This window comes from Pteropus medius, unplaced genomic scaffold (genome assembly GCF_902729225.1).
Source record: "Pteropus medius unplaced genomic scaffold, Ma_sr-lr_union100, whole genome shotgun sequence".
Lineage (NCBI taxonomy): Eukaryota > Metazoa > Chordata > Mammalia > Chiroptera > Pteropodidae > Pteropus > Pteropus medius.
Genome location: NW_024341967.1, coordinates 3,841 through 24,129, shown reverse-complemented (window position 1 = coordinate 24,129; position 20,289 = coordinate 3,841). Strand labels below are relative to the sequence as shown.

The 20,289-nt window shown below is 38.1% G+C and overlaps 1 protein-coding gene across 1 annotated transcript; it reads left to right on the top strand.

The window, feature by feature from the left end:
* The first annotated feature begins 2,171 nt into the window (after positions 1–2,171).
* On the top strand, positions 2,172–19,640 carry LOC120599523 (NXPE family member 3-like). Its single transcript, XM_039858625.1, has 4 exons — positions 2,172–2,470; positions 6,057–6,136; positions 6,517–6,729; positions 19,054–19,640. The coding sequence occupies exons 1-4, from the start codon at positions 2,172–2,174 to the stop codon at positions 19,584–19,586; spliced, it is 1,125 nt and encodes a 374-aa protein (XP_039714559.1). The 3' UTR covers positions 19,587–19,640.
* Positions 19,641–20,289: the final 649 nt, after the last annotated feature.

Genomic DNA, 20,289 nt, shown 5'->3' with positions numbered 1-20,289 from the left:
TTTTCTAAATTTCTCTTTCCAAAAATTCAACATTGGTATATAAAAATGCCACTGACTTCTGAATATTTATTTTGTAACCTGCTACTTTACTGAATTCATTGATCAGTTCTAACAGTTTTTTGGTGGAATCTTTAGGGTTCTTTATATATAGTATTATATCGTCAGCAAATAGCGAGAGTTTTACTTCTTCCTTTCCAATTTGGATACCTTTTATTTCTCTTTCTTGCCTTATTGCTGTGGCTAAAACTTCCAATATAATGTTGAAGAGGAGTGGTGAAAGTGGATATCCTTGTTCCTGATCGTAAGGAAAACGCTTTTAGCCTTTCCCCATTGAGTATGATGTTAGCTGTAGGTTTGTCATATATGGCCTTTATTTTGTTGAGGTATCTTCCCTCTATTCCCACTTTGCTGAGAGTTTGTATCATAAATGGATGCTGGATTTTGTCAAACGCTTTTTCTGCATCTACTGATGTGATCATATGGTTTTTTATCTTTTGATTTGTTAATGTAGTGTATCACATTAATTGATTTGTTGATATCGTACCAATCTTGCATCCCAGGAATAAATCCAATTTCATTATAGCGTATGATATTTTTAATGTATTGCTGAATTCGGTTTGCTAATATTTTGTTGAGGATTTTTGCATCAATGTTCATAAGAGATATCAGCCTATAGTTTTCTTTTTTTGTAATGTCTTTGGTTTTGGAATCAAAATAATGGCGGCTTCATAAAAAAAATTAGGGAGCCTTCCCTCTTCTTGAATTTTTTGGAATAGTTTGAGAAGAATAGATGTTAATTCTTCTTTGAATGTCTGGTAAAATTCACCTTTGTAGCCATCCGATCCAGGACTTTTGTTTCTTGGGAAGTTTTTGATTACTGGTTCTATTTCATTGGTGGTAATCAGTCAGTTCAGGTTTTCTGTTTCTTCTTGGGAGATTGTCTGTTTCTTCCAGAATTGTCCAATTTGTTGGCATATAATTGCTTGTAGTATTTTCTTGTGATCCTTGTGTTTCTGTGGAGTCTGTAGTTATTTCTCCTTTTTCATTTCTGATTTTATTTATTTGAGTCCTCTCTCTTTTTTCCTTGATGAGTCTGGTTAAGGGTCTGTCAATTTCATTTATCTTTTCAAAGAACCAGCCCTTGGTTTCATTAATCTGTTATATTGTTTTTCTAAACCCTATTTCGTTTATTTCCACTCTGATCTTTATTATTTCCTTCCTTCTATTCACTTTGAGCTTTGTTTGCTGTTCTTTTTCTAGTTCTTTTAATTGTAAGATCAGATTGTTTACTTGAGCTTTTTCTTGTTTCTTGAAGTAAGCCTGTATTGCTATGAATTTCCCTCTTAGGACTGCTTTTGCTGTGTCCCATAGATTTTGAGTCATTTGATTTCTTCCTTGATCCCCTATTCTGGGGGCTCTGGACATGATCTTTGTTTGTGTGGGTAGTATGTGATCTTCTATTGTTGCCAAGCCTTTATTGTTGTTAACACATCAGTGGATGGGATTAACGCTAAGGCTGACTAATTGTGGGAATTGGCTGCACCCACAGGGTAAGAATGGCTGTGTAGGGGCTAACCCCGCTGAGCGGATTTGCCCTAGCAGGCTTATGTGCTTGTTGCAACCACCCCTTATGTGTACCGCTAATGGAGCTAGTCAAGATTTGCTCCATTGTGGTCTAGTGCCAGCCTCCGGATGCATTGGTTTTGTGGCCCCTTGGGAGGGGCTCCCCAGTAGGCCAAGGTCAGCCACTGCTTTTGATTGCTCAGGGCTACCTGGTGGGAGCTACAAAGCGATCCATAGACGGTTGTTGCCTATGCTGGATCTATGGGTAAGTAGAAGAGGCAACGCTGTAGGCAGCAATCTGGTTATCCCTCGTCCCTGACCTAGGGCAGTTTAGCAGAGGGACCAGTGCTCCTCAGGGCCTGACACTGCCTGTCAGTTGCCCATAAGTCTCTGAAACTGGAAGAATCTCTGGGTGATATTCATGGTGGGTGGTGCAGGGACCCAGGGAGTCTTCCGGGTCTATGGAGTAAATTTCCCCCTGCCACTGCAGTGTCGGTTTATATGCCAGCGGTCTCTGTGGCTCCCTGCTGCCTACCTCTGGCCTGAATGCACCTCCCCAGGGCAGGGGCAGCTGCCTATCAACGTGCGGAGGGTGTTTTGTGTATTAGATGGGGCAAGAGTTCAGGGAGTCAAGGGCCGCCAGGCCAATAGCCTCGGTTTCTGAAATTTCTGCATCTGCACGTTCCCACAGTAGTCACAGATCACTTGGAGACAAACTGCTGTCTGGGGGCAGTCCCACAGATCCCTGTGATCCACCCAAGTTTGTGTTGGCAGCAGTAATCCGCCTGAAACTGTCTCTGAAATGCAGGCTCACAGAGTTGGCTGCCAGCTGTGAATGTTTGGCTCGTAATCAGTGCAGGGTGTGGTGGCCATCCAGCAAGAAAGCCCCAGGCAAACTGCAGGTTAGGTAGAGTGGGCTGATCTCCTCAAGCCAGCAAGCACTTTCTACTGGGCCATTTGGGAGGGGTCTGCCCAGACAAGCTGGTGCATAGGGGTGCCCGACTAAGGCACAGTGGTGGCTGCCTGTTCAGACCTCGTTCTGGTGCCAGGAAATGCAGTCTTTATCCATAAAAATCTTGCATGAGCCTCCGACCCACCACCGGTGTCCCAGGCGAGTGTCCGTAAGTCAGAGAGCCTGTGCATGAGCCCTTTAAAGAGGTGTCCAGAGATTTGTCTTCTTCTGTCTCACCCAGATAGCCAGAATCTCCTTTGTTTTTTTTCGGTTGGAGTTATTGGAATCTCCTCTTCCCTGGGCTAGGACCCTGGGCTGGGGAGCCTCTGAATGAGGCCAGGACCCCCATCTCTTTCAGGGTAGCCTCTGCACCCTCGCTCTCTCCTAGTAATCCTCTACCGCCCGCGGCTGCAGGTCCAGCCCGATTCGCAATTTTTCCCTTCGTTCTGGCTTTTATGTGGTCCTTTATGTTATCAGATGTATGTGTTTTGATCAGCTGGACTTCAGGTGATTCTCCACGTTGATTCTTGTATAATTTAGTTGTAATTTCAATGCGGACCCGGGAGAAGGCAAACCCTGCTTTTATCTAGTCTGCCATCTTTCAGCCATCCCATACATAGGTTTTTACATGAACATAAGTTTTCATTTCTCTGGAATAAGTGCCTGTGTGCAATTGCTGGGTTGTGCAGTTAGTGGATGTTTTATAAGAAATTGCCAAACAATTTTCCAGAGTGCCCGTACCATTTTACATTCCTACCAGCAATGCCTGAGAGGTCCAGTTTCTCTGCATCCTCTCCAACATTTGGTCTTAACGCTATTTTTTATTATAACTGTTGATCTATTTCTATCTAAAGATTGATTTAATTCAAACTTGGAAAATGTTAAGATCCTATAAAGCCAGCTGTTGGGTACTCAGTAAAGTAACTTTAAAAATGTGCATAGGAGGTGGGAAAGTAAGACAGATAAGACCGGCAGATGAATCTTTCAAGAGGTTGTCCTATGAAGAAAGGAACCTGACCAAATTGTAGCTACAGGAAGAGCTACAATTTATTCAATGGAGCAGATGTAATTATGTTTATATTCTGGAAAAAAAAAATCTCAAGGGTAGTTAAGGATGGTACAAAAAAAAAAGAAAAGTGGCACAGTCTAAAAGATGCAGTAAGAGGTAGCATTAGGGTACCTCTTCTCCTGAGTGGGGTAAGCAGGAAGTAAGGATGGGTGCAGAGGATGATTTATTTTCTGGTTAGGGAGTTAATGTTGAGAGAGTTCCTGTAAATTTAGAGGTGCTGCCCCTGCCCCTCTCTCCCTTGCCCTGGGAAGTGAAGGGCAAAAGATGAGGTAAGCATCCAATCTCAGCTTTGAGGAATGGGAGAGACATCTGGGTGGAAACACACAAAAAGAATGTCCAATAGCATTTCCAGCCTCACTGGAACTGGAGCTCATCAATTTTTAGAGATAGCAGTTGACACATTCAGGCCACAAATATTTATTCTTAATAGCTGTTTATTTAATTTCAGCTTACTCAGTAGCTCACAATTCTATTGTCTCAGTTTTTTGTTTTGCTAAAAAATTTTTTTAATCTACTTTGTTGGTGCATAATCTACATACAGTGAAATGTATTTGTTTCAAATGTGTGGGTCAATGAGTTTTGATAAATGGGTGTACCTGTGTAACTGCCACCACATTCAAAATAAAGAACATTTCCACCACCTCTAAAGATTTCCTTATGTCCCTTTACAGTTTCCCTCACCTACCTCTAGCCCCAGGCAAACGCTGATTTGCTTTCTGAAAGTATATATTAGTTTTGCCTTTTTTAGAGTTGCATAAAAATTGAATCCTATAGTTTGAACTTGTATCTGGCTTCTTTTGCTCAGTAAAATGTTTTTGAGATTCATCGATGAGTAATTTTCCTCTTCTTTTGGTCCTTTTTATTGATGAATGGTGTTCCATTATTATGGATATATTCCAAGTGTGTTCATCCATTCACCTCTTGATGAACATTTGGGTCGTTTCCAGGTTTTGGCTATTATAATTAAAGCTGATGTCAATATTGAGTTATAAAACTTTTGTAGGCAAATATTTTCATTTCTTTTAGCTAAATATCATTGTGTGAAATTATTGGAATTTTTTTTATTACTAGACTTTATGGTTTAGAACAGTTTTAGATTTACAAAATTGAGCAGATTGTACAGAGTTCTCACATCCGCTTTTCTCCACAATTTCTCCTATTATTAACATCTTATATTAGTATGCTATATTTCTTAAAATTCATGAACCAGTATTGATACATTATTATTAAGTAAAGTCCGTAGTTTATTGAGATTTCTTTAGTTTTAACCTAATGTCCTTTTTCTGTTCCAGGAACTCATCCAGAATACCTTATTACATCTAGTTGTCATGTCTCCTAAGGCTTTTCTTGGCTGAGATAGTTTCTCATACTTTTCCTGTTTTTGGTGACCTTGACAATTTGAGGAGTATTGGTTAATTATACCGTAGTATTCCTCTCTATTGAAACTTGTCTTATGTTTTTCTTAATGATTAGAGAGGTGTTATGGGCTTGAGGGAGGAATATCACAGAGAAAGTTTACATTTTCATCACATCATATCAAGGATACATACTATCAACATGATTTATGAATGTTGATGTTCACCTAGTCACCTGGCTGGGGAAATGTTTGTTAGGTTTCTCTACTGTAAATCTACTCCCCGCACCCTCTCCTTCCACACTGTGTCATTTGGATATCTCTGTGTACAGCCACACTTAAGGAAGAGGGGGTTATGTTCCCCATTATCTGAGTTTTTATGTACAAAAAATTATTCTGTTCCATATCCTTCCAGAATTTAGTGCCAGGAAAAGTTTGTCTTTCCTGGCATGCTTGTGTACTCTCCTTTATCAGAGAAGGAGAAAGAACTACACAATCTAGTTTCGATGTTCTTTTACTACCTGGACTTTTAGTAAACTGAGAACCAAAGAGTGGGTTGATCGCAGAGGTCCAGGTTCTTGACAAGATTTTCTCTTTCATCATTTTTCCTGACTTTTTTTTTCTAATTCCCCCTTCCTCCGCTTCCACCCCTGACTCATGGATGTTGCTGTTTCCCCTTAAGAACTGGATCTCTGCAGGTGGGGCGTCCCCTCCCACACAATCGTGGCGTGCACCCGGGCCTGGTGCCTGGCACTCCCTAGGTGCACTGGCACACTGCGAGAGGTGGGGGAGAAGGGGGGCGGCGTGATGGGGGAGTGGGGGGTGGGGAGGAGGAGGCTGGCCCACCAGGGGTATGGTCTGTGGCTCCACCTGCGGTGCAAACCCAGGACCTTCTGTGTGCAAAGCAGACGTGCTAACCACTTCACTATGGAACCACTCCCCTGACTCTTTATTGTATTCGCCTCAAATTATAAATGTGCTAATTGTATTATAAATACCTCAAACTCTTTTTGGATTTAGGCAGATTAGAAATTACAAATCAAACATCATATGCTCATACTGGACTCCAGCCTTCACCTGGTCATCTTCCCTCAAGTTCACTCTTAGTGTTTCCCCAGGAAAGTGACAGACAAGGTGCTCCCTCAGGGCATTTCTCCAATCCAGATCAGAATGGGAGCCCTAGAGAACAGCAGCCTGGGTGAGTGGGGCTGGCATATACTGGGGGTCGGGGTGAGCTAATAGACTTAGAAGGATTTTATTCCTTTTATTCCTTGACTGGGAATTTAGCCCCAGCCCCACTGCCAGGGCATTATAGCATAGTGGTTAATAATATGGGCTGTAAAGTCAGACTTCTTGGTTTAAAATGTTATCTCTGCCAGTCACTATTCTTGATCACAGGTAAATTGCTTAAACAATTCAGGGCCTCGGTGTCTCCACTTGTAAATGGAGATAAGACTAGTACTTCATGGATTTTTGTAAAAGAGTAAATGAAATAATGCATGTAAAGCGCATAGAAGAGTGCCTGGCATTTTGTAATTTATAAATGTTAGCTCTGTTCTATTTTTCCCTTTCTTATAGCCCTGCTCCCACGACGCCCATGCCGTCCTGGGCTCCCGTCTGTAAAGCCCTCTGGCTTCTACCACCGAGACGTGTGGCACTCGCTGTCCTGCTCTAGCCGCTCCTTCTCTACTGTGGATAACATCCTGGGCTGCCTGGCTGGCCGCATTGTCCACATGATGGGAGACTCCACGCTTCGGCAGTGGTGGGAGTATCTGCTGCACACTGTGCCCTGTGAGTGGCGGTGAGGGGAGAGGGCAGGATACCTGGAGTCTCATGAAGGAAGAGGCGAACAGGGCGGTGCTTTGAGAGACAAGATTCCTTTGTTGGAGAGGTTGGGGCAGTACGTTGAGAATTTTCCAAGGGCAAGTGAGCAAGAGAATCAGAGCTCAGAGGATGTAATTATTACCACCAAGCTTCCTTTCCAATTTAGTTTATCAGAAGTTATGAGATGACAGCATTATAAAAAATCTTTCATATAATATAATTTCTGATAATACAAAAACATTCCCCCATTTAATTTCTAAATAAAATCCTGATTTAATCTTTAAGTTAAATTAACATGTGAAAGACAAAGTTCAAGCTTTTGTCCCCCACTCACCTCAATTTCTTTCTCCTCCCCTTTCCCCTCCCCCTGTCTCTTTGCCTTGCTGCTGTGTCCCGGTAGAGTTGTGGTTCTCTTAGCACCTAAAACCTGAGTGAGTTCTGCTGATTGTGTGTCATTTTCTCAGCCCTTCCAAAGTTAAATTAATCCAATCCCAAATCTTCCATGTGTACCATTTTTCTAAACAGTCAAGATTAATAGAAAACAAAATTATCACAGGACTTGTTAATAACCTCCCATTTAGAAAAGAAAAACACTTAGCATCTATAGTGATTACTTTAAATAAAATTATGTCCATGCAGCCAGTGCCTAGTACAAAGTTATTATAAGTCTTGAAGATACCTGAGGAGTAGGAAGGTAGAACAGGGAAGCTAGCCTGAATGCCTGTTGGAATGGGCTCACTCTGTGAACTTGACTATAAAATTAGCAATAGGCTAATTGTGGCACTCTCTTGCCATGTTTTTGAGGACAGTCCACATATTACCCCCAACCTCAGATGGATAGTGCAGATACATTCCCGTCTTCCTGCAAAGTTTAGAAATTTGCCATATTGTCACTCTCAATTACTCGGCTTAATTTGAGGTTCCCCTTTATTTTAAACAGTTTATTGAGGTGTAACTGACAAATCATAAACAGCACATATTTAAAGTCTGCAATATGATAAATTATAACATATATGAACATCAGGAAAACAATCTCTACAAATAAGATAATTAACATATCTACCACCCAGAAAGCTTTTCTGGTGGCCCTTGCTAATCCCTCCCTTTTACCCATCTCCCTCCCCAGGCCACCACACATCAGCTATCTGTCTTTTTAGCTTAGTTTGCATTAGCTAAAACTTATATATAGATGGAGCCATGTGTATTCTTTTTCGTGTGTGGCTCCTTTCACTCAACATAATTATATTGAGATTCAACTATATTTCTAAATGTGGCAATAGTTCATTCCCTATTTATTGCTGTTTATACCATTGTTTGTTTATCCATTCATCTGTCAATGGACATGTGGGTTGTTTCCAATTTTTAGCTATAGAGTCACTACGAATATTTGTACATAAGTCTTTTTAGGGTATATGCTTTCATTTCTCTTGAGTAAATAAAATACCTTAAAGTAGAATGGCTAGATCATATGGTCGATATTTGTTTAACTTTTTAAGAAACTGTCATACTGTTCTCCTAACTAGCTATACCATTTTATATTCCTACCATCACTGGATAGGACTTCTAGTTGTTCTAAATTCTTTTAAATTTTAGCTATACTAATAGGTATATAATGTTTATAATGGCTCATTCAAGCAATTTTTGTAATGGCTGTTTAAAAAATCCTTATCGGATAATTCCAGCATCTGAGTAATCTTAGTGTTGGCACCTGATGATTGTCTTTTCTCATTCAAGTTTGTGATTGCCGTGGTTGTTGGTATGATGAATGATTTTCTCTTGTTTACTGAACATTTTGGGTATTATGTTGTGAGACTCTGGGTCTTATTTTACCTTTGTTCTTTTTAGCACACACTGTGTTTAGGTGTAGCATGAAGGTACAGGTGGTGTGTGTATATAGCTGCCTTCCGGGCCCTGCTGATGCCACCCCAGTGAAAATAGAGCACCAACTCCATGGCCTTGTTGCCACTGGGTGAATGTGCAAGTCCAGCTCCACACTTCACACTACTGACACTAAGGGCTGTCAAGCACAATGCCAACTAGCATTTCTTCACTTTTTCTGCCGTTTTGCCTCCAGGTTGGAGTGGAAGCTCGGATCCCTCCTGGAGTCAATTTTATTTTAATTGATGTATATGTTATTTTGAATTCTTATGTATTACAAAGAACCGATTAGATATCTTGCAAATGGAAATATTTATTTAAAAACACTCTATAGGTGGAATAAATAACAAAATGAATACCACTTTAAAGCAAATTAGTAAACTGAAGAATTATTCCAGAATTCAGATTCTCTCCCTCATCATGGTAGTATTCTTTAGAATTCTCTTTTCTCTATTATAGTTGATCATTCCTTATATTAATTTTCCATGTTCAGACTAATGTGTGATTTCTTTCTTCTGATTGGACCCTGACCGATACACTAATAATTCCTAATGAATCCATTTTTGACATTTTTGCCATAATAAAAATAGCCTTAGAATTTCAGTGGCTCGACACAATAAAAATTTATTCTGAACTCATCCAAAGTCCAGTGTTTGGGAGCAGGCCTCCACACTGTTGTCCTCAAAGCTGTGACTCTGGAACCCACGTTTCTTTCATCTTATGTCTCCATTGTCCCCTAGGGCCTTCCAGAGGCCATTACTAGATCCTCTGCACCCAAGACACTAATGAGGTGAGAGAGAGAGAGAGAGAGAGAGAAAATGGAGAATTGTATGGGATGTTTTATGTCCAGACATGGAAGCGGCGTACATCTTTACTGCCCAAGATCAATGACCATAACCCAGTCATGATCCAAACAGGGGATTTGAAAAACATAGTCTTCAGGAAAAGGAAATGGGGTGGTGAGCAACTAGCCTCCCCTTCTCATCTTACCAATGTATTTATATTAATTTTAACGAACTGTGTTTATATTTTTATAATTATGTAAATATTTTTCTCTTTATAGTCAAAACTAATACCATGATTTAGTTTCTTTTGTGGTAATTTGTTTTTCCTCTCTCTCTCTCTCTCTTCCCCTTCCTTCCTTTTTTCCTTTCTTGTTTTTTATCAATAAATATTTATTGAGCACCTATGACATCCAGGTACTGTTCTAGGTTTTAGGAACATAGCAGTAAACAACAACAAAAATATCAATATTCCTCTTTTACTATGCATAAACTCTAGCGGAAACACTCAAAAACGAACAACACAACAAATATAGATACAATCCCAGATAATAAAAAGTTCTGTGAGAAAAAAAAAATACTGTTTAAGTAGAAGATGGTGAGGAAGAGGAAGATAGATTAAATGGTCAGGGAAGGTGCTGTTGAACCAAGTCCAGAATGGTAAAAAGGAGCTAAATCTGTGATGATCTTGTCATAATCTCTGGTTCATTCAACTCTCTGCCTCTTTTTCAGCTATTCCTGTGCAGCTGAACTTATCTGGAGAAAAACATTCCACCATAACTGTTCTCATTGAAATGCATGACCACTAACCTCTAGGGGGCACTATAGTTGTATAAAAGCACAGTGATTTTCAAAATGTGGCCCCCAGACTAGCTGCATCAGCATCACCTGGGAGCTTGTTAGAAATGCAACTTCTCAGGCCCCATCCCAGAACTACTGAATCAGAAATTCTGGGGAGGTGCTCAGTCTGTGTTTCAACAAGCCTCCAGGTGATTCTGACGGGCACTGAAATTTGAGAGCCACTGCCCTAGGACCACTAAACCACTGTCCTTGCTGATGGCTTCACAGCTTCTCCTTTCTTGAAACCTTCTTCATCTCAAACTCAGCTGTTGACCTTACCTATTTTCTTGAACAAAACAAAGCAATCAGAAGTGAAATTCCAGACTGTCACCACCACATTTCCTCTCCTACCAACATCTGTGTTCTCTGTATTCTCACCTGTTTTTGAAAATGAACTTTCCGTACTCCTACCTATGACTGATCCTTCCACTTCTGCTCTAGGTCTCATGCCCTTTTGCCTATTCAAGGACATCTCTCTACCAATTTTCCCCTCCCTCCTAAAGAATCTTCCCTCTCAACAGCACGATTTCCATCACATTCCCATCAGCATATACACACGTTACTTCTTACTTTCATATTCTTAAGTATTTGAATCAATTACACACATCGTGACATTCTACTGTCAAATATTCCAGCATAAATCTTTTAAAAACGGGATACTTTATACATAACTCAAATAAGATTATCACGACTAACAAAATGAATAATAATTCCGTAAGTCTAATATCTAGTTCATAATCAAATGTCCTCCATTGCCCTTCAAAAGTCTATACAATTATTTTTTCAAAGCACAGATCCATTCCAGGACCTGGTTGTTTTGTCTTTGATCTTTAAATCCAGACTAATCATTTCTTTTCTTCACCCTTCTGTATGAAAAAGTCAAGGCCCATTGTCCTGTCAAATGTTTCGCCTTCTGGATATTTCTGATTGCTTCCTTATGGTGACAATACAGTTTGTCCCCTATTTCTCGCATTTCCAATAAACTGGAATTGAGAGTTCAAGGCTAGATTGAACTCAAGCATTTGCATAAATGTTGCAAATTCTCTTTGCAGCATATCAGGGGATGCATAGGATCTGATTATTTACAGTCAGTGATGATAGAGTGACCACTGGATAAAAGGATAAAGACTGATTCCTCCGCAGTAGTTAGTTTTTCCCTTGGGGCCAGAAAGGAAGCTAGCGGTGTTATTTTGGCATTGTATGAATTCCAGAAATCTTCGTTAACCATTTTTCTAATGATTTTAACACAACTGATAATTATTGCCTATTATCCATCATTTTATGTGTTATAAAAGGGTGGTTTTCTAACTCTATTGTTCTTTCTACACGTATTGGCTAGCCTTCTTTTGTAAAAATAATGCTTTCTCTCATTAACTGGAGCTAATAATAGGCGAATTTGAAAGAAAGCTTCTCCTGGAAAGGCAAGAAAACGTTAAACTATTTTTATGTTTAATTGCCAATTTACAAAGAAAAGAGCTGGTTTAAGATGGCAACAAAGGACTATTTCTTTCTTTTTTTTTTAGTATCATTATAGATACATGGATTTTTATAGATTTGATGTGATTGGACAATATTTTATTTTAAAACCATTATTTTCTCTAGTTACTTTCTTTCATGATTTTGTCTAATATTCAAATTTTCACAATCTCTACTGGAGTGGCTCCTGAGTCCTTTTGACATACCTCCAAAATGAGAAAGCTTCCTTGATTTCTGGCATGAGGTATGCCAGGTTTACTTTGTACCATTCTGCCTCAGACCTGAAATTTGTTGATTCTCCAAGAATTTATTGGAAATTAGAAAGAATATCTAGGCACTGTGAGAACTCATTATTGTTGGGATAACATTGTTTCTAGGCCATTCAAGAGACAGAAGAAGATGTTGGTATATGATTAATAGATGATAGAGTAAAAATCGTGAGTTCATATTTATATTTCAAATTTATTTTAGAATTAGTATTTTATTTTCTTAATTGCATTTATATTTATATTTCATTTCTCTTACACTGAGAATCTAACAATATAACGCAGTTACTTGCTGTATCCTATCATATTTAAAAAAAGTAATTTCAAAGGAACAATACCACTATTACAAATAATAATAAAAGCACTGAATAAAATTAAAGATCCTTTGTAGATAACCAGGGTTGTGTCAAAAGGATTCAGAAGCCAACTTAAAGAGGCTTCCACTGGACGAAAAAAAAGAGACATTTGACCATCAACAAAGACAAAAACTACAGTGAATTGAAATATAACAGACATGTTTAAATCCACAGATTTATAATAATAATATGTTAGAGAACTTTAGGCAACCAACTTGTTATTTTAAAAACTGATAAGTAAAGGGAAAGAGTTAAGTCTTTATCCTATCTTTCCTATGTAACCAAATGGCTGGGAAAACAACCTGGTTTCTTTAACAGATAATTGCAATTGGAAAAAAAAAATCAGATTGAGGATGGGGAGCTGATAGATTGAAAAGTCTTAAGAGACATAGCCACCAATCGAAGTCTGTCTCTGTGTGGTTGTCATCTATTTGATAAATATTTAGGGGTTGTTGTTTTTTTTTTCATTATTTTCCCAATTTCAGGAATTTCCCTTTTCAGATTTAATTTTTGAATATGTATTGTTTGTACATGAGTCAAAACTATATAAAAAATTATGCAAAGAGAAGTTTTATTTCTATACCTGCCCCTCAAACACCATTCCCTTTCCAACTATAGAAAACTATTTTGTTGATTTCTTATTTATCCATCAGATACTTTCTTTTTATAAATATAAGGATTTAAGTTTATTTATTTATTTATTTATTTATTTATTTATATTTATTTTTTACACCTACAGCACCAGGTCTTCCTACATGTCTCCCATCCAAGTACTAACCACCTCAACCCTGCTTAGCTTCCGAGATCAGGCGAGATCGGGAATGTTCAGGGTGTCATCATCATAGACTTTAAGTTTATATATATATGCATGTATATACATCAGTGGATGTGCATAATTTTATTTAAAATTTTATTATAAATTATTACAAAACAGAGAAAGTGCATAAAACAGTTAAGCACATAAAACAAATCGTCATAAAGTGATCATCCATATGACTTCCACCCAAAACAAGAAGAGAACACAACCCTCACTCCAGAAGCCCTCTTGATACTATGTCTCCCTGGAGTTATACTCCTTCTCTCTCTTATTATTCTAGAGGTACTCATTATTCTAACTTTTATAATATTTATGCTCTTGTTTTTCTCGATAGTTTTGCCAATTTATTAGGCATTCCTAAACAATATATGTGAATTTTGCCTGATTTTTAGCTTCACATAAATGAAAACATGTGCTATGAATTCTGTAGTGTCTGGTTTCTTTTGCTCAATATTATGTATTTAAGATTCATTCATATTCTTTCATGTAGTTGTAGTGCATCCATTTTCACTGTTACATGGTATGTAATTGTATGATTATATCACACTATATTTTTACATTCTACCGTTAACAGAACTATCACGAAAAATGCTACTATAAATGTTCTCGTATGTGTAATTTTACAGTCCACAGGAGCATGTGTTTCTATAAGATGTCACCTGGGGGTAGTTCTGCTGATCAGAGTAGATGTATCTTTAAGACTTTTTGGATTCTGCCAATTTTTAAGAAGCGGTTTTACCAGTTTACTCTTTCACCAGCAGTTCTTGTCGTTCCACATTCTTGCTTATCATTTTTTAACATCTGGCAAAATTTATGAGTGTGTAGTAGTGGCTCATGTGGTTTTCATTTGAATTTCTCTGATTAGTTATGAGGGAACACCTTTTTAAAAAATAAGTTTTGGATATTTTGGGGTACCTGATCAACCTGGCACCATTGACTGAGAAGTTCATCCTTTCCCCATTCTTCATCATAAATCAGATGCCCATATGTCCATCTGTTTGGGGACTATTCTCTTTAGTGAATCTATTTGTCTAAACCAGCACCACCACCACCCAGTCTTCATTACCATAGTGTTGTAATAATTCTGGATTTCTAGTGGACAAGACCTACATTTTTGTTCTCTTTTGAAAAGGCCTTGGTAGTCTTTTGGTCCTTTGTGCTTCCACATGACTCTTAATCAACTTGTGGAATTGCGAAAAAAGAAAAAAAAATAAATTTCTTTTGTGATTATATTGAATCTATAATTCAATCAGGTTTCAACTGAGATATTAAAACATGATATATTTTTCTGGTAATACTATTTTAGTTACTGATTTTTAATATAATTGCATTGTGACTAGAGGATATATTTTAAAATTTTTAAATATTTTGAGATTTGATAATACTCAGGTTTTGGCCCAGTATGAAATCAATTTTGTAAATGTTCCACATAATTCTGCAATTGATAGCTTTATTGTCTAAATAGGACTATGTTTTAAAACATATTGCTCTAATTTTTACATCGTTACTAATTTTTTGTCAACTTATATTACCAATTACTGAGAGATATGTATAAAAATCTCCCAGAATGATTGTGAATTTTTGTTTTTTCTCTGTGTGTATTTTGAAATTTGCTTTACTTATTTAATGCTATATCAGATGCATATCTTTTTAGAGTTATTACAGATTCCCGGCAAATTAAACTTTTTACCATTATGATAAAACCTTTCTTATTTCTAGAAATGATGTTGCCTTACGGTCTAAATCAGCTTTCTTTGGTTACTCTTTGCATGGTATATCTTTTTCTACTAGATTTGTTTGAATTAAGATTCAAATAAGGCACACACATTTCATTTGGTTAAGTTATTTACATTTCTCTTAAGGTTATAATGCTATTCAAATTATCTATTACATATTAGGTGAGTTGTCGTAGTTTGTGCTTTTCAATAAGTTGGTCCATTTCATCTAAGATGTCAACTTTGTGTGTACAGAGTTGTTTGTAATGTTCCTTTATACTTTTGATGTCTGTGGTATGTAGCGATAGCCTCTATTTCATTCCTAGTATTGGTAATTTTTGTCTTCTCTTATTTTTCATTTGATTTTTTTATATATTTTCAGTCAAATGTGATTAGACATGGATTTTTCAACAAATTCTACTTTGGCTTTGTTGAAATCTTTGAAACAGTAGATTGGTGACCTTTATTATTTTTTTTTATTGTTTCTGGGAAATTCTCAGCCCTTAGCTCTTCAAATATTACCTCTTATCTTTTCCTCCTTTTCTCTGGCATGCCAATTAAATTGTGTTCTATTTTTTTTCACTTTAATCTCTGTATCTCCCCTCTCTTCTGTGCTTTTCATCTTTTTCCCTCTTCGTTTATTCTGGGTCTTTCCAATTTGTGTATCAACTCACTACTTTTCTATTCAGTTGTGTCCAATCTGCTATTAAACCCAACCATTGGTTCTAAATTTTACTGTATTTTTTACTTCCATAATTTCTAGATGATTCTTTTTCAGATCTCCGATATCTCTTTTACAGTTTCTGGTTCATTGCTGAGATTTTCAAAGTAGACTTTTATTTCCTTGAACATAATAAGCACAGTTGCTTTACAATTTGTGTCTGATATTCCAGTATCTGGAGTTCCCATAGGCTTTGTTCTGTTGTCTATTGTCTCTATTTGCCTTTGGCTTGTTTTGTTTTGCTTCATCTCATGTAGTGTGATATTTGATTGTTTTCTGGATGTTTTATTTGACAAAATGCTTTTGCTAATAATGTAAGATCTAAGGCAATGTTATCTTATTCTGAATAAGAGTTTTTATTCCGGCAGACATCCGAAAGTGCTTACATTTCAGGAACAAGGTTTGAAGTTTTTGAGTCATCTAAATAATCCCTGAAAGTGCAGTACACACCAACATCCAGAGTGAAAGTTCTTCAGTTTCTAGCCCAGTACAGGGAATGTTACTCTAGAGTCTCCTGCTTGGTGGATGCTAAGTTCCAACCCCTACTGCGCCAGCCTATAAAACCGCCAAAAAATACGTATCTGCCTTTTCAGTGAACTTCCGTGGATTGGTCAATGATCCCAGGTCAGCCAAAAGCAGAAACTGATTGCCAAAGGACTTTGACCCATGCCATTCCACTGCTTGAGAATGGCAAAAGCAGTTTCATGTCTCTGCTGTCTTTACTCACATATACTCCTACTTTAAAATCAGCCCTAATCTATTTCTTTGATCTCCAGTTCTATTCTTCTCTTCTCATGATAATTTTTTAAAGCTTTTAAATGACTGTTTTCAGTTGTCTTCATCAGGGTCTTTGGGCCAAATCTCACAGTGCACCGTTAGCAAATGATGACATATTGCATAGAATATTCTGTTCCTTTTTTCCCACTTAGTATATTTGGGATTTATCTCTTTATCCGTACTTTTTTTGTTTTGTTTTGTTTTACTGCTGTACAAGACTCATTGTATGAATGTCCCTTATTTCTGGACACCTGGTCCTTTTCAAGTTTTTGCTATTATGAATAATGCCACTGTGAATAATCTCATCATATGGTATTTAGTATTTGTTCAAGTGGTCCTAGAGGATAGTCTCCGAGTAGTTGTATGTTTCAAATAGTAAATACAAAGTAGATTTGTTTGATCTTGCCCCAAACCCCCATCTTATATGTCCAATGGCAATGAATAAGGGTACCTATTTCCTCATAGCTTCAACAGCCTATGTGGTTTAGTTTGGATTTTTGTCTTAATCGAATAAATGAGAATTCCAAGTCATTCAAATATAAATACTTTATTTTATTGACTTTATTCTATAACTACTTGTATTTAATTTCTTCTTACTTTTCTGGTCTTTTCTTCTCAGTCTTCTCCTTCTCTACTCATCCTCTAAATAATAAAGTTTTTTGAAGTTATTATTGGATACTCTTCTTTTCCCCCTTGTCATCTTCCTAAGTGATCTTGCCCATTCCTGTGGCTCTGATGCCATACATAATTACAGTGAATTTAATTAATCTTTCTGGCTCAGACTTCTCTTCTGAACTCCAGCTGCCAATTTTATATCTCCATATCGATGTCTCTCAAGCATCCAAAAATTCAATACAGCACTAACTTCTGGATCATCATCCCCCTTCCCCAATCACTAAAATATAATCCAGACTTCCTAAATCACAGTAAGTGCCATTGTCTGCCAATTGCTAAAACCAGGAACCTGGGACTCACTGATATATCCTGTTCTTTGATGCTAGTATCCAATTAATTATCTAATCCTGTCTCCTCTACATCAAAAATACATCTGTTTCAGTTATTCGGGATGAATAAATTCTAGAGATCTAATGTACAGCATGGTGACTGAAGTTAATAATTCTGTATTGTATGTTTGAAATTTGTAGAAAGGTAGATCTTAATAAGTGTTCTCACTCCCCACACACAAAAGGTAACTCTAAGTAATAAATATGTTAATTAGTTTAATTGTAGTAATCATCTTAAACCATCCTGTTGTACACCTTAAATATAGGCAATTTTTATTTGTTAATTATATTTCAATAAATCTGGCAAAAAAATTATCTACTAAAAGAAAAAAAATATATATGTGGAACCCACTCTCTTGCCTCTATCTCTTACTTCTCCCCATCCTTGACCATTGCTAAGCTTATCACAAAGTTTTTTAAACTGGGCTCCTATTTCACTTCTTAGTACTTCTGCCTCCACCCCAGGTTTCCATACAGTAACAAGCATGAGCTTTTTAAAATGTAAATTGGATCATGTTACTCGCCTTCAGTGGGCTCTAATTTCTCTTGAGACAAAAATCAAAATTATTACCATGATCCATAAGGAACTACATGACCGGGCCTTGTCTACATCTCTAACCTCATTCCATGGCACTCATTATGCTCCAGAAGCACCAACCTCCTTTTAGTTGCTCAAAATTTCTAACCTCCCTTCTATGTCAGGAAGTCTCTTTCTCTCCCAAGGGACAGTAAGCTCCATGAGAGCAAGGATGTCTGTCTGTTTTTCACCGTTGTATTCAAAAGTACCCAGAACAGTGCCAATTTTTACATGTAAAATATTGTTAGATAAATGTAGCTAAGAGTTCTTAAGAGCTTAAACTAAAAGTTGGATGCAAGAATCGGACATAGGAAGCCTTAAAAATGAATAATGAATAGGACCTGGTGAATTATTTGACTTTGGATTAAAACACAGAAAGGCACCAAGTACGATTAAAGGCTTCCCCCTGGAGAGCTAAGAAAAAAACTATAAAACATTGGAAAGTCTCCCAAAACAACAGCTGCTGGCATGGGACAGTAGAGGGAAGTTCAGGACATAGAGAGATTTGTGCAGAAATGATAGATTCATTTATTGAGGCAATGTACAAAATGTTCGAGGCCATGGTGGACTGAGAGAAGATATTGATTGGCAAGTGGAAGTGTAGAGTCGAAGCTCAGGAAGCCATCAGTTCTTAGACAAAAACTGAAGAGGTAGAAGTGAATGAATTCCTCAAAAGGAAGAAGACAGTAAAAAATGTGGATAATAGTGATAGAATTTTAGGGACTGCCTCGTTTACAGAGTGCAAGAAAAATGTGAAGCAAACAACTGAGCAAAGAATGACCAGAGTGATAGAAAAAACGGGATAATGTAGTGTTACAGAAAGCAAGAAAGAAAGGTTTTTGGAAGAGGTAACTCAGCATAGGGAAGTCAAATGCCTTAGAGAAATAAAAGCAAATCGAATAGGAGTTTGGATGGATACTAGATCTTTGGGAAACTTGAAAACTTGGGGAAGGTGGGGAAACATTTGGGTTTAGAGACAGAAGGCTTATGTCCTAGGAAATGAAAACTAGATTTTTCATTTGTACAAGAGGATAGAACACAGTCCTATTAACCCTAAGCATTCTCTCTCTATCTCCCCACAGCCCTGAAGCCAGTGGATCTACATGTCCCATATCAGACAGGGCCTCTGATGGCCGTGGAGACAAATCGGGGCATAGTGCTGAACTGGCGGGCCCACAGCTGGCCCCTGCGCTCCCGCCGCACACCAGTGGCCTCCCTGCACTCTGTGGTCCGGGAGCTGGGGGGCCTGGCCGGGGGCCCCCAAACCGTGGTGGTGCTGGGGCTGGGCGCTCACTTCACCACCTTCCCTCCGTCCATCTTTGTGCGAAGACTGGCAGGGATCCGGGCAGCTGTGGCTGCGCTGCTGGCCCGGGAGCCCCGCACTCTCGTGGTCATCAAGCTGGCCAACACCGGCTACAAGTCTGTGTATGGCAGTGACTGGTTCACCCTCCAAATGAACCGGCTCCTCCAAGCTGCCTTTGCTGACCTCCGCGTGGCCTTTGTGGATGCCTGGGAAATGACCTCCAGCCTGGCGCTGCCTGACAGCATCCACCCTGGGCAACTCATTGTCCGTAATGAGGTGGACTTTCTCCTCTCCTTCATCTGTCCGACCTGAGTGCTTCTGCGGACTCTGGGGCCATAGGAATATTGAAGAGAACTGCAGCAATCGTGGGACCCTGGACTAATAATGACTCAGAGAACAGTGGTTGCCCTAAGACTTAGCACCTAAGGTTAATCAATATTAATGTTTTGAGGACCATCTTTGCCTACATCTCTCTATACGCATCAAATATATGTGTGTGTAATTTTAGATAAACAGAATAATATTTTACATGCCTTCTTTTTTTCCCCTCCAGCTTTATTGAAATAAAATAGACAATTAGTTGCTCATATTTACATTGTACAATTCAATGAGTTTTTTTTCCAATTATAGTTGGCATACAATAATTATATATGTTTCAGTTGTACAGCATAATGATTAGAGCTCAAGTGATCACACCATTAAATCTAGTACCCCTCTTCTCCCTTACATATTTATTACAATATTGTTAACTATTTTTCTAATGCTGCATTTTATAACTCAATGAGTATTTTGTAACTATCCATTTGTATTTCTTAATCCCTTCACCCTTTTTCACCATTCCCCAACCCTCCTCCTGTCCAGTAGCCCTCAAAATATTCTCTGTATCTGTGAGTTTGTTTCTGTTTTTGTTATTGTTGTTTATTTTGTTCTTTAGATTCTGCATGTACGTGAAATCACGTAGTATTTGTCTTTCTCTATCTGACTTATTTTATTCAGCGCAATACCCTCTAGATCC